At 39.0% G+C, this 16214-nt stretch overlaps 1 protein-coding gene across 1 annotated transcript in view; it reads right to left on the reverse strand.

Moving 5' to 3' along the window:
- RORB (RAR related orphan receptor B) overlaps positions 1-16214 on the reverse strand; it is a 335735-nt gene that overhangs the window by 26357 nt on the left and 293164 nt on the right. The window contains exon 4 of the mRNA XM_077474932.1: positions 5815-6216. Coding sequence (XP_077331058.1) covers positions 5815-6216 — 402 coding nt within the window. The remainder of the gene's footprint in view (positions 1-5814; positions 6217-16214) is intronic.

Below are 16214 nucleotides of genomic sequence, written 5' to 3' on the forward strand. Positions count from 1 at the left end.
TGCCACCAGCCAGTACACCTGATTGCAGTGAAGCCATACATATATACACCAACACCAGTGTCCGATCATCTCCATACTGGTGTTCTGATCAGCACCATACCAGTGCCCTAATAACTGCCATACCAGTGCACTAATCACCGCCATACTACTGCCATTGTCAATAGAGCCAGTGTCCCTGACTACAATGACACCAAGCCACTATACACCAGCACCACTGTCCTGATCGCAACCACGCTAGTGTCCTGATCACTACAATACCAGTATCTTGATCACCACCATATTAGTGGCAGCATATTAGTGCCAGTGTCCCTAATTACAGTGATGCAAGACCAGTATATGCCAGCATCAGTGCCCTGATCACCGTCACATCAGTGTCACTGTCAACAGCGCCAGTGTCGCTGATTGCAGTGATGCCAGACCAGCATACATCAGCACTAGTGTCCTGATCACTGCCACACCAGTGCCATTGGCAGTGAAACTAGCAATACTGTCCTGATTATTAGTCACATCAGTGTCAGCAGAGTCATTCATGCCAGCACCAGTGTCCTGATCACCACCATACCAGACCCAGTGTCAACAGAGACATTGTCCCTGATTGCAGTGATGCCAGGCTAGTATACATCAAAACTAGTGTCCTGATCACTGCCATGCTAGTGCCATTGTCAACAGAGTCTGTGAAGCCAGCAATACTGTTATGATCACTAGTCATGACAGTGTCAGCAGAGTCATTCAAGCCAGCACCAGTGTTCTGATCACCGCCACCAGCAGTGTCAACAGAGTCAGTGTCCCTGCAGTATCACCAGATCAGTATATGCCAGCACTAGTGTCCTGATCACTGCCATTATCAACAGAGTCAGTAAAGCTAGCAATACAGTTCTGACTGCTAGTCAGCAGAGCCATTCAAGCCAGTAACAGTCTTTTGATGACTGTCACACCAATACAGTGCTACTGAAACCTGAACTTCATGTCCAAAAAAGGTTGAGAGCCCTTTCTGATTCTGGGCATGGCAGATGAAAGTAGCCTGACTTGACCCTGGCCTGTTAGCTGACCACGTTTCTGCCTGCTGTTGGAACTGATACTTTACCTGCCTATTGACCCCATCTCTGTTTTCTGCCTGAACTGACCGCGGTCTGTTTAACAAACATGTTTCTGCCTGCTGTCTGGACCAATCTTTTGCACATTTGCTGACCACATCTCTTCCTGAGAGACACCAATCTCTCCCATTTTCTGCGGACAACTGCACGACTGGAACCACAGGAACTCTTTTGCTCAGCCATTGTTCACCCTCCTGTACTTCCTGGCAAGTGATCATAAAATTGTATTATGGGGCAGCCACATACCACTAAGTTAGGCCTGCTTGGCTTTTTAGAACAAGGAGTGCTATAGTTGAAGCTATACTAAGGTATATCCCTGACCACTCGTACAGAGAAAACCATTACAGTACATTATTTTCTATGTTGGTTGATTTTTGTGATACACAGGATGCAATGTCAGGTACATAAGCAATCCAAACATTGAAAAGGGCTTACCCATGTTGTAGGCCCATGCTCAGAAGGAGTAGGAAAATGTGTAATTCCAAGTATGCTTATGTGTTAGAAATATTGCATTAATCCTTTCACTGCCAGGCCCTACACTTCACTTTTAAACTCAGATGGCCAGACCATTTTTGCAATTTTTCTATTGCTTTTTTAATTTTCCCTTATAGCTTTCAGAGTTTGTAAAAGACCCCTAAACTATATATTTTCAATGTTGGGATTGCTTATGTACCTGACATTGCATCCTGTGTATCACAAAAATCAACCAACACTGCATAGAAAACAATGTACTGTAATGGTTTTCTCTGTACGATGGTCAGGGATATAACTTAGTGTAGCTTCAACTATAGCACTCCTTGTTCCAAAAAGCCAAGCCGGTCTTAGTGGTATGTGGCTGCCCCATAATACAATTTTATGATCACTTGCCAAATATATTATATAAATATATTAAATATATTTGGGGCGGCACTGTGGTGTAGTGGTTAGCACTCTCACCTAGCAGTAGAAAGCATCGCTGGTTCAAATCCCAACCACAACACTACCTGCCTGGAGTTTGCATGTTCTCCCTGTGCCTGCATGGGTTTCCACTGGGTACTCCAGTTTCCTCCCACACGCCAAAGACATGCTGGTAGGTTAATTGGCTTCTGTCCAAAATTAGCCCTATTATATGAATGGGGACCTTGGATTGTGGGCTCCTTGAGGGAAGGGACTGATGTGAGTGTGCAATGTACAGGGATATGGACAATTGTAGACACCTCACTCATGTTGAACTGGATGGACTGGTGTCTTTATTCATCGTTACTATGTAACTATATACTTTCTAAAAGCACTTGATCAGTAGAATAAAAAGAAGGTGCTACTGATTTTTAAGGCCCAACGATATTTGTGCAAATGTTTACTAAAATCATTATTAGTAGATACAAACACAGCGAATTTTATAAAAAAATCCTACTAAATATAAAAGCTTAACCTGTATTGACTTAATAAAATATGTATTTTTGTCCATCTCTTCCTGAAAGTTACAAAGCTCTATCACACAGCCAGATAAATGACACCACTTACAGTTAATACAATTGCATCTTCTTTGCAACACCAGCCTGCTGATTAAACAGTGAAAGCAGTAGAAAACAGAAAAGGGCATGCCTCTGCTCTCTCCTTCTTATCGGCCTGTTGCTTCTCAACATAATTTAATGAAGCACACCTGATTGGCTGCTCTTTTGGCCCCTCCCTCTCCCAGAGTCCTGCTTTAATGGGATTCCAAGAGACATATCAAAGTCAGCTACTTACACCAACTGCATTAAAACATGCATACATAACTGAATTAATTTGTGTCTTTAATAACAGCCTGCAATTCAGCTTAAATTAAGTAATTGGTTTAAACAGTTTCTGCTATGTAGGTAATCTATTAGGTTTTCAACAATGCACAGTAAGTTATCCTCTATCTCATGTTTATTGATTAGAATGAAAGAGCTGAGATTTGAGTGTACACTGATTTTCAGCAGAACGCCTAGCAAGTGAAGCCTTAATTCTACCTTTCAGTTCTCAATGAGCTTTTTGGAAGGAGCTGGAGGATCAGAATCACATTATGTCCTGTTGGCAGACATTCTGTCTACGCCACCAGACTTCATTCATGAGTACAGTGTACAAGAGCACTATAAACAGAGAACATTGATATACGTGGCCCAAGGATCATTTGAGCAAAGCCTTTCAAAATGTGACAGCTGTTCCTCATCTATTGCCACAGAGTACAAAAAATAGCACAGTCAAAAAAAGAACTTTTGACCATTACAATGTTATCAGTTCCATAAACCTAACTTAAACAGGTAATTAGATTTCCTTATTTTTTTATTACATTATTACAATAACATTAGGTAACACATACAAATGGCTTATTAAAAGTATGTACAAGTTTTAATTTTTTTCTGATCAATGTCACATAAATTCCTAATCAACATGTTATCTCGTTTGAATATACAAACTGCAGTAAGACATATTAATAAATGCAAACGTTATAACTCAAATTTAAGTTACACTATGTTGAAATTCTTGGCAGTTTTTTATCACAGGATTTACTTTACAAATTGTTAAACTTAACCCAATGAAGCAGACATTGCAGTATTGTCCTAACCTTCCTCCTGGAGTCTACATCATAGAGAACTCTGACAGGAATATCCCGCTATGTCTGCTCAGATGAATGTCACACCGGTAACAAATCACTTAAACAGACATGAAAAATTAAATAAAAAAATGTTCCATTTTAGTAATTTCTGGATAAAAAAAGGGAGAAAAATCAGCACATGAACAAATAAAGGTTAAATTCAATTTCATTCATTTTTCATATTACACCTAAGTGTAATAATTTTTGGTATAATGTACTGTACTGTGCATCCCTGGGTATCCAGAAATAAGTTGCATACAGTAAAAAAAAAAAAAAACTCTGGGCTTGACCAATATATACTGTAAGGTGCATATCTAGGAGAAAGATAAATGGCAGTGGGGGTGTCTGAACACCTAATTTTCCTAGCAAACACATTTGGCCCTAATGGAAAATTTTCCTGACGTCCCTGATGCACAGATTCTTCTCCACAACATGGACCAAAAATAAATAAAATGTTTTGCATCTATCAATGGATTTTAGTTGTCCTTGTTAACTACTGTAACCTTATGGTGAAATGGATTTAGTTCCCATTGCATCCATTAAATGAAGAACATAACACAAAGGGAAGTATGTTTTTAATCTAAATTGTGTAATATACAGTGCCTTGAAAAAGCATTCATACTGCATTCATACAAATTTTCCACATTTTTTCATGTTACTACCAAAAACATAAAAGTATTTTATTGGGATTTTATGTGATAGACCAACACAAAGTGGCACATAGTTGTGAAGTGGAATTAAAATGAGAAATGGTTTGCAAAATAGCTAAAGCTCTGTCAGATTGGATGGAGAACATCTGTGAACAGCAGTTTTCAAGTCTTGTCACAGATTCTCAATTGGATTTAGGTCTGGACTGGGCCATTCTAACACATGAATATGCTTTGAGCTAAACCATTCCATGGCAGCACTGGCTATATGTTTAGAGTCCTTGTCCAGCTAGAAGGTGAACCTCTACCCCAGTCCCAAGTCTTTTGCAGACTCTAACTGTTTTTCTTCTAAGATTGCCCTGTTTTTGGCTCCATTTTTCCTCCCATCAACTCTGACCAGCTTCCTAGCGCCTGCTGATGAAAAACATCCCCACAACCATGTTTCACGGTGAGGATGGTGTGTTGAGGGTGATGTGCAGTGCTAGTTTCCACCACACATAGCTTTTGCTATTAGACCGAAAAGTTCAATTTTGTCCTCATCTGACCAGAGCACCTTCTTCCACATGTTTGCTGTGTCCCCAGCATGGCTTCTCGCAAACTGCAAGCTGGACTTCTTATGGCTTTCTTCTTGCCACTCTTCCATAGAGACCAGATTTGTGAAGTGCACATCTAATAGCTGTCCTGTGGACAGATTCCCCCACCTGAGCTGTGGATCTCTGTAGCTCCTCCAGAGTTACCATGGGCCTTTTGGCTGCTTCTCTGATTAATGCTCTCCTTGCCCAGCCTGTCAGTTTAGGTGGACGGACATGTCTTGGTAGGTTTGCAGTTGTGCCATACTCTTTCCATTTTCGGATGATGTATTGAAGAGTGCTTGCTCTGTGAGATGTTCAAAGCTTTGGATATTTTTTTTAACCCAGCCCTGCATTAAACTTCTCCATAACTTGTTCCCTGACCTGTCTGGTGTGTTCCTTGGCCTTCATGATGTTGTTTGTTCAGTGAGGTTCTCTAAGAAACCTCTGAGGGCTTCACAGTACAGCTGTATTTATACTGAGATTAAATTACACACAGATGATCTATTTACTAACTAGGGGACTTCTGAAGGCAAATGGTTCCACTAGATTGGAGTTAGGGGTATCAGAGTAAAGGGGGCTGAATACAAATGCATGCCACAATTTTCATATATTTATTTGTAAAAAACTTTGAAAACCCTCTATCATTTTCCTTACATTTCCCAATTATGTGTCCCTTTGTTTTGATCTATCACATAAAATCCCAATAAAATGTACGTTTTTGGTGGTAATATGACAAAATGTGGAAAACTTTGAGGGGTATAAATACTTTTTCATGGGACTGTATATAGATAGATATTTATGATCCTGACATTATAATGAGTAGAAGTAGTAACACCAGTGATAAGTTGGCAGCTTTGTTATTACCAAAGCTGTTTCCCGGCTGCTTAGTGGAATCTACTTACCAATTTCACTTATGCTTATTCCAGGTGAGAGCTGTCCATTGTTGAAAGAACTATACATAAATAAGTTTGGTACGGACGTAAGGTCATAAATAGGTTCTTGCTTTATTTGTTTCATTCCACTTATGTCTATGCCTGACTGGTCTGGTGAGGGCTGTGCAGAATCCACACTGTAATAACCCTCTGACTTTGGCAGGTCAATGACATGTCCATTTGAGTAAGTGCCACCTGTTTCAGTGTTGAGATTGCTTAGACCATTGCTGATGTTACTGCTGTATACCCTGGCTAAAGCCTCTGCCTCTCCACTCTGCTGTTGCCTTTGTTCTTGTAACCGCTGTTGGTGCTTCTGAACTTCAGCATATAGACTGTCTCGCTGTTTTTTTGACATTCGTCCAAATTTGACAGCTGGGAAAAGAAAAAGACAAAGCTGATGTTAACTGTATATGTGTATCACATTGCATGACCTCTAGATAAATGCATTACATAACTGGAAATATTACTATTTAAAACCAATTATATCCATCAACTACATCAATGTCTATCTATTATTTGAGCAAGCTATTCTAAATATATAAAGAACAGTGCAGCGCTAATAAAGAAATATAAGAAAAATAATATAAAAGTATCCATAAATCAATTAAAAACAATCCATGGTGTCTTCAGTGATGAACTATAAGTATTGCATGCAGGTGACTTTGTAGGAAACTCAAACTTCCACCAATGGTAAAGATGGCAGCACACCTCACTGAATGGACCCTTTAATCATAGAGGGTCTATGACACCTTCCCCCACTGGGTATCAAAATGGTAAACCAACACAGATTTCCTAGGGATCTCTTTATGGTGGGATGAATCGATCAACGATCTCCACTCAAATGCCACATATATCATAATTTTTTTTAAATGATATTTTATTTTAGTAATGTTACCTGCAACGCTATAGTTGTGCATATTACATAATTTTTTAGTATGAGGTAATCTAAACATATGATATTCTTAATGATGTCACGGGATGTTATAATGGCCCATTTGGCGGCATCCAATGTCGTATTTTTTACATATGGGGACACTTCCTGGTTCCGCCCGGTGTCCGCACGGAGCTTCATGACGTTGCGTCACATGTCTCTGTATCATATGTCCTCGGTGGGTGATCTTCAGCGGAGTGATGTTGGATTATGAGAAGGGATGTATATTCATGTGGCACAACTGTGTTTGACGCTCTGATTGGATGTTACCGTGGTGTCCTCACTCAATTTAAGTCGGGTGTATACATCATTTTCATATCTGCTGATGAAGTCCCGCCCATAGGGACATAACGCAGGCGGACGGACGTGACGTCCCCTGCAGCCACCGCTGTCTGTTTACATTTATGCTGTTATACTGAGCACTGGGTCATATGTGCCTGGCTTGTGAGTTTTATTTAATGTATTTATTCCATAATAAATTGTGTTGCTTTTTATTTTTGTGATATATGTGGCATTTGAGTGGAGATCGTTGATCGATTCATCCCACCATAAGGAGATCCCTAGGAAATCTGTGTTGGTTTACCATCTTGATAACCCATGGGGGAAGGTGTCATAGACCCTCTATAATTAAAGGGTCCATTCAGTAAGGTGAGCTGCCATCTTTACCATTGGTGAAGGTTTGAGTTTCCCACAAAGTCACCTGCATGCAATACTTATTGTTCATAACTGAACACACCATTGGTTGTTTTTAATTGATTTGTGGAAATTTTTATATTATTTTTCTTATATTTCTTTATCAGCTCTGCACTGTTCTTTATTTGTTTTCTGCTTAAGGATTTGAATTTTTACCCTTGGTGTTCAGCAGCTATTTCTTAAATAGGTTTATATTATTGTGCAGATTTGTCTTCTGTACATTTAAGCTATTCTAAATGAATATTTGTGGGCAATTGTTTTCATGCAGGTTTACATGGCACTGTAAAATTTCTGAGACGGTTATGAAGAATGAAAATCTTTTTGACAGGGACCCTTTTAATCAGTAATATAAGAGTATTCACACTTTCCAGAGTTCCTTGTTAACAACAGTGAACCCTGTCGATAGGATACTCATTTATTTATCTTGAGTACCCCACTATATTCCATTTTGCACAAAATGTCCTGAAAGCCTTATCCATGAAACATTCACAGACAGTGCTGTCTGCTGTAAAGAGACTAATTGTTCTGCTAATTCTGTGGCCTGAACTGGGTTGCTCCCACACAACAAAGAGAAGAGGACAGTGTAATGCTCTGAAGAGCCTGATACACTCATTTATTGTTAAGCTGCCAAAGTCTAACTGGTATCTGATGTAATCAATAGACTCGACATGACAATGGTAACAGCTTTGTATCGAATACCTTTATTAGGATCTGTCTGGAATAACAGATTAGTTGCTTCCGTCACTTGATTAACATGTTTACATAATATAAGGACTTCACACATATTTTTCTATAGCACACCTACAATGCATACATGCGTGTGAACTGCTTTTTCTGCTTGCTTCCTTGGAGATACAATAACTGTGTTCTTGGAAAACCCTAGTGTAATCAGTAGAACTTTCATCCATAGTATCACTTTGCTTCTTTGGTTTCAGCTGTAAAGCTTTTTAGAGTCATAAAAAATATATTGTGAACAATTGAAGGGTGGCAATGATGTTTGCCCTTAATACAAAAGAAATTTAAGGTATACTGTATCCAAGCATTAAAGTTACACGTCTGTCAAAACTGAAAGGTAAAGAGATCCTATACTTCATTAACTGTTTAATGTTTTTTAAATGTAAGCAATAAAATCCAGCAAGTAGGCAGATCTTTATTATGGAAGAGACATGCTATGTTTCTTTTGCAACAACAAACACTTACTGCCAATGACCTTGTAATATTCTGGCTACCAAGGATTTCCGAGAGATGTTATTTTGGTAAAGTGATAGGACTTTCTCATTGTATCACAGCTAAGGGATTTTCTGTATAGCAAAATAGGGACCTCTTAAATTTAAACCTTTCATGACCAGAGATGATTAAAGTCTAGCACTTCAGGCCAAATTTAGTAACGTCAACATGTGTCGGTTAACTAGACTAACACACTGACTAATTTGCATACTTAAATACTTTTTAAGGACATATACTGCTTTTATTTTGGATTTCTCAGGCTCAGTGGTATCCTTAAGCTTATTACATGAATGGAGGCTTGCATGAGACCATAGCTGACATGGTGATCACATGATTGGTGGCTGAATCTGTCAGTGACAGCTTGGTCTAACAGGTAGCAGGTGCACTATGTTTGGCTGTTACCTGGGAAATAGGAGATACACAATTAAGTATCCTCAACACCTAACATAATTCAGGAGAATCTTAACCGATTGACATCGCACTATAGCCGAATGACAACCTGAATTTCTGGAAGGTTGTCATATGACAGCCTCCCCTGTGCACACTCCCTGCACGCATCCTGCACTGAGACTCGGGTGATCACCGATCCGAGTAAGGGGTCGGTCCCGACCCCTTACCATGTGATCAGCTGTCAGCCAATGACAGTTGATCACATGATGTAAACAAAAGCTCGGTAATTGTTTTTTTACTCCTCTCTGGCTCATCTGCAAGGGACATTTGTCCCAAAGAGGAAGAAGCAATTATGCCTCATCTTTGCACACCAGTACCCCCTGCCAGTGCCACCTGCCAGTGCCCACAGTGTCCACCAGTGCCACCTACCAATGCCCATGAGTGACCAGTGGTGCCAATCAGTGCCACCTAGCAGTGCTGCCTATAAGTGTAACTGATCAGTGCCCATTATTGGCACCCATCAGTGCCCATCACTGCCACCCATTAGTGCCCATCACTGCCAGCTATTGGTGCACATCAGTGCCGCCTCATCAGCGCACATTAATGAAGGAGAAAAAATATCTGTTTTCAAATTTTATAACAGATATAAAAAACAATAAAAACTGCAGCGGCGATCAAATACCACCAAAAGAAAGCTCTATTTGCGGGAAAAAAAATATAAAAATGTAATTTGGGTACAGTGTTGTATGACCGAGCAATCGTCATTCAAAGTGTGACTGCACTGAAGGCTGAAAATTGGTCTGGACAGGAGGGGGGGGGGGGGGGGGGTTTAAGTGCCCAATAAGCAAGTGGTTAATCTCAAGATTCTGAGTGAGAAAGAGGTAAAGGTTTCAGTGTTTTTGGGAAAGTGAATTTAGGCCCCCACTACTAATACAGTAAAGTCAACTTTAAAAAATAAAAATAAAAAAATAAAAAATAAAAAAAAGCTCTGCCCATGTTTAATATTGCTTTTGCAAGGAGGTTGCCTCTGTGGATATTGAATGGCACATAACACAAATATTTCTGCCTTTTTAAACATTAAGGGAAAACTCCTGCCTAACAGAAGGCAACACAATGTTCTTGCTATTACCATTAGCCTTAAGAGCATTCCAATTCTGCCTTTACTGAATGCACGGAAAGTGTTATTTTTGCTACCCATAGCAAACTTCTCATTTTCCAGGGCAGGAGATTAAATGAGAATAAAGACTGGTTGCTATAGAGAGCAAAACTTTATCTATTGGTGACAACTGTAACATTTTGTTTTTTCTGTCACTTTTTGTAGGTGACTATGGTCACAAGGACACATTTTACACTGACACTAAACAATATTCTTATTGTCCACAAATGATTCATACACATGCACTTAATGACCCTGTAATCTAATTTTCATGAAATAATTTCTTATTGTGTATTTTCTCCTTTTAAAGTCCTCTGTGAGCTACCCAACCTCCCACATTTGGACATTTAGGACATATTTAGAGTTTGAGAGCAATACCATGTACTTTTTGATTCAATATATACTTGAATAGATTTTTTGTTTTTTAATTAGAGTGTAATGTCCCTTTAGGCCTGTCATTCCTCTGCTAATCTGCTATTACTGACAGAACAATAGGAATATTGTAATTGGGGCACAGAAAACAAAAGTAGGTCTTAAAGTGTAGTTAAACCCAGACTATGAAAAACTCATTACTTGCCATATAACTGGGTGTCCATACTTACAAAACCACTAAAGCATTTGTTTTGTGTAGAGTGAAATAAACCTTGTTGATCCTGCCTTCAGCTGTCCCTCCAATCTTCTCTATGTCCCCATTGCAGCCGAAGATTGTGTAGACCAACCGGTGTCTTCTACAGAGCATACTCTATTTCACTTCCTTCCTAAGCTCATAATTTCCTCCTTTTTCTTATCAGTGCAGCCCATATGACTATAGATTCACACATGTGAGTGTATACACAGTGGTAAATGACACTTCCCTCCCTCTCTCTTTCTCTATGTTCTACTATTGCTAAACATTATGGGGGCAGGATATATTATATTCACACATGTTAGTGTATACACAGTGGTAAATGACACTCCCCTCCCTCTCTCTTCCTCTATATTCTCCTATTGCTAAACTTTTTGGGGGGCAGAATATATTATGCTGATTGATTACATTCACTAAGAAACTCACAACAAACAAAACAAACAAAAAACAACAGTATTAAATATATGAAATGTACTTGCTAATGCCTGTAAAGTAAAAAAAAAAAAAAACCTTGGATGTTGAAGAGATGATGTCTGGAGAAAATGAAAACTAGTGTCAATCATCTTTGACTGCGTATACACCATATTAATGCACAAACATGCACATTTGATAAAGATTTCTAGAGAGCTGTAAAACAGTTTTTTGATATTTATAATCTAAGTTGAATTGCTCTTCCAAAACTGCTTTTTTTATTAGTCATGTGACTGTCACAGCACCAATCAGGGCAGGCCAGACACAGATTCATACTATAGAGAGCATACATCAGCAGAGTAATAGAATCCCTTCTCAGGGATCTTTCCCTACAGGTGAAATGTATTTAGAATATATAGTATAATAAAAAATATATAAAGCATCAGTTTTAAACCCTTTAGCTGGGCTCTGTGATAAGCAGACATTGTCTAAGTACAAGAGGCACGTGTAGTCTTACTTTAGTCTTGGTGTGCTTTGTGTATTTTGCCCAGATCTGTGTAGTAATCCAGTGTGAAACTTTGCCTTTGTTCATGAGTTACCTGTAATAAAGACCAGTAACTGCTCTCTCTCTCTCTCTCTCTCTCTCTCTCTCTCTCCTTGTGCAGGGTAACTGGTCTGGTCTCCACCCCCTCCTGTAATTTTCTGTAGGCAGCCTGTAGTGGGTGGGCCTTCTGAACCCCTCCCACAGCTCTGCTCTTTGCACAGGTTATGTGCAGCACAGTGAGGATGTCATTGCTTTGCTACCTATACAAGGTAACAAAAAAGGTTTGCAAAGGCAATTTGGTGCACGCAAAGTGGATTTTTGTTATTTGTGGCTATTGGGGAATATATTTTATGCCTGGAGTTCAGCTTTAAACTAAACATTAAATATAATTGACTTACAATATATTATAGCTGACATTTAAAACAAAAGGTTGAAACGTTTATAGAAAACAATGTACACTTTGATTCATTAACTATGAAAAACGGACATCTGGATGCATGCTAAGGGTTGCTGTAATGTGCACAATATCATTCTATTTTACTTGATAAAGGTTGACTTTTGATTCATTTTGCATAGTTGAAGATATGTTCAATTATATTTTTTTATATTACAGCAGGCGATTGGGTGAAATTGCCTTTAAAGCGGTTCTTCACCCTAAAGGGGAAGTTCCGCTAATCTGATCCCTCCCCCCCTCCGGTGCCACAGTCGTCACCTTTCAGGGGGGAGGGGGGTGCAGTTACCTGGATAATCCAGGTATCTGCACCCACCTCTGGGCAGACCGCTGCAGACGCCCCGCCCCCCCGTTGTGTTCTGGGAAACACACAGTTCCCAGGACACAGCGGGGACCAGAAGAGACGCGCAGAGCGACTCGCGCATGCGAAGTAGGGAACTGGGCAGTGGAGCCGCAACGCTTCACTTCCCGATTCCCTGACAGAGGATGGCGGCGGGGGCAGCAGCGAGACGCCGACATCGCTGGACCCTGGGACAGGTAAGTGTGATTTTATTAAAAGTCAGCAGCTGCAATCTTAGTAGCTTCTGGCTTTTAATATTTTTTTTTTTAGGTGCAGAACCACTTTAAATAAGTGTAAAAGTTCTTATACTTAGTATGCTAAAAACAGCAGTTGCTCTTGTATCTTGATGGAAATGTTTCTTTCTGAGGATGGCATTTACTGCCCTCTACTGTGAAGTTGTGACAACAACAGCATAAAAAACAATGTAACTTACAATAAAGCGCATACAGAACTGCATCTAAACACTAAAAAGAACAGTGCTGCTCATACACTTGCCAATTTTAGTCTTTCCATTGACTTTCAACCCTGGCAATCCACCAGTCCTTGTCATAGTTCTGAATTAGCTAAAGCCTCGTACACGCGATTGGACTTTCCGCCAACAAAACCGTGGGATTTTGTCTGAAGGGTGTTGGCTCAAACTTGTCTTGCATACACACAGTCACACAAATGTTGGCCAACAATTATGAACGTAGTGACATTATAGACTTACTACATGGTTTTTCAGCTCTTTTAGCCACCCTTTGAGCTCCTTCTGCTAATTTCGTGTTAGTAGAAGTATTGTCGCGTTTTTCATTTTGTGCTTTTCAGTTTGTTTCTGAATGGCCGTTCATCAACCAGACATGTTGCGGAATCGGAGGAGATAACGTTTTATTTATTATTGGCCTTGGAGTTATTGCTTTGACATTATTTTTTTGGTTGAATAATGATTTGATATGGTACATTTTCTATATTTTTGGATGCATAGAATGCACGTTTTGGTTATTTTCTATTGGCAGATAGCATGTCAATTTTTTTAATGCACAATAAAAAAAAATGGGGAGAATAATACTTGGCTATGTGTTTTACTTCAAATGACAGTTTGGGAGTAGGCAGTTACATTTTAAAAAATACAATGTAAAATTGACAAGAGACACCAACATAGTTGTATCTTTGTTCTTAAAAACTAGGGGATAATGGTGTTGTGGTAACTTGCATAAATAAAAAAAAAATATATATATATATATATATATATATATATATATATATTATTCTTGATATCACTAAAAATTATGACTGCTAGTTTACAAGACCGACCGCTTATGATTCCGAGCATGCGTGTTTGTACTTTGGAATTTTGGCCGACGGACTTGTGTACACACGATCGGAAAGTCCGACAACACACATTTGTTGGCGGAGAATTTAAGAACATGCTAGCCAACATTTGTTGGTGGAAAGTCTGACAACAATTGTCCAATGGAGCATACACATGGTCGAATTGTCCGCCAACAACCTCACATCCAACATTTCCCGTCGGAAAATCTGATTGTGGCTTAATGGGGCTTAATTCTTGAAATTAATTTAGAAATGTATCAAAATTGACTTTCTACTTGCAATGCAGTGGCTTTAATTAATATCTACAGATGTTATTTTCATTCAAAAACTTGGAAACCAATCAAAGCATGGAAAACTTCAAAGATTCCAACAAAATTGCTAGTGTATGACCAGTATTAAAAAAGCATATTTTTGGTCCTAATGCTTTTATTGTGTATGCCTGCTATACTATTAACATCATCCTCTAAACTCTACACTTGGAATTCATTAATTATATTGTAATGGTAAAGGCAAATACTTTCTGAAATTTCCCCTGTCACTTTAGCTAATAAAAATATAAATTGTCCTAATGAAATTGTAATGTATATATATTAGTTTAAAAAGGCAGCATTTGGGCCTCTGTTAACAGGGGTTTTTTGAAAGAGGTTCTGGAATCCCCATACAAGTCTATGGAAATGCAAAGCCCACTTGAATCATGTCAAATGCAGGTCAGAAGGTGGTCAAATCTGCTTGTCAGTTCATTCAGAATGATCTGAGAAGCATCCAAAACTGGTGTCAAAGTGTTATTATTGACCCAAAATCTAATGACACAGGTCCTAAGGAAGCAGAAGGGAGTACAGCGTGAACAATATTTTTTTTTTGGAAATGAAAGAATGTCAGGATTCCATGCTAGGAGTTGGAGAGCCTATGAAAAAATTCATAATGGAGACACAAATGGATCCGAAAAGTACAACTGGGTGACTCAGCTTACCAATATCTACTTAAAAATTAAATATCATTATGAAGTCGATTCATTTTTATTCATGTTCAAACATAATTTCTATATACATTATAATGATCACAATCTCTTTATAAGCAATCGTTTTCACCTTTCCCTTCTCTTGTTTTGAGGACAACTGTTTGTTGGAGTTCATATTTGCCATATTTTCATATTGGTTGCCTTGTTTATAAAGTGGTGTTTTGGTGTATTTGATAATAGGACAGTTTTGCATTCCATTTCTACAGTGGCTTACACTATATGCCACATTTCTTCAAAATTACACTCATTTTTTTAACCACTTGCCGGCCAGCCACCGCAGATGTACTACAGCAGAATGACAATGTTATGTAACATCGCTTCTCTCTGGGGCCATGTGCACCCCCTGCTCACCCACGGGGCTGATGCAAGTGCCCGGCACTGCTCCCACAATCGTTCAGGGCACACGGAGATCCGGGATCTGTGAGTAAACACACAGTTTCCAGTTCTGTGAGGGAGAAGAGATAGATCGTCTGTTCATACAGAGTATGAACAGCGAACTGTCATCACCCCTACACACTCCCCTCCCCCTTCAGTTAGAACACACACACTAGGGAACACAATTAACCCCTTGATCGCCCCCTAGTGTTAACCCCTTCCCTGCCAGTGACATTTTTACAGTAATCAATGCATGGTCTCAAAAATGCATCAAAATTGTCCGATGTGTCTGCCATAGTGTTGTAGTCCCGATAAAAATCGCAGATCGCCACCATTACTAGTAAAAAAAAAAAAAAAAAAATAATAATAAAAATGCCATAAAATTATCCCCTATTTTGTAGATGCTATAACTTTTGCGCAAACCAATCAATATATTCTTATATTTATATTTTTGGGGGATATTTATTATAGCAAAAAGTAAAAAATAATGCGTTTGTTTCAAAATCGTTGCTCTTTTTTTGTTTATAGTGCAAAAAATAGGTGATCAAATACCACCAAAAGAAAGCTCTATTTATGGGAAAAAAAGGACATCGATTTTGTTTGGGTGCAATGACGCAGAACAGGGCAATTGTCAGTTAAAGCGATGCAGTGCCGAATCGCAAAAAGTGCTCTGGTCAGGAAGGGGGTAAACTCTTCTGGGGCTGAAACGGTTAATGAGCTACTTATTTTCTAAAACCAGCACTGCTTTTTCAAAAAAAAAAATATGCCCTTTTACAACCTTTTCTACTTTTTTTTCTAAACTGACATGGTTAGTCAGGTTGAAAAAGGCACATGCCTTTGACTTTGACTTCACCCAATATGGTTACTTTTTACTAGAAAACACTTTATTCACAAATTT

This window comes from Lithobates pipiens, unplaced genomic scaffold (assembly GCF_037356315.1).
Source record: "Lithobates pipiens isolate NorthernLeopardFrog02 unplaced genomic scaffold, aLitPip1_a1.2 Scaffold_13, whole genome shotgun sequence".
NCBI lineage: Eukaryota > Metazoa > Chordata > Amphibia > Anura > Ranidae > Lithobates > Lithobates pipiens.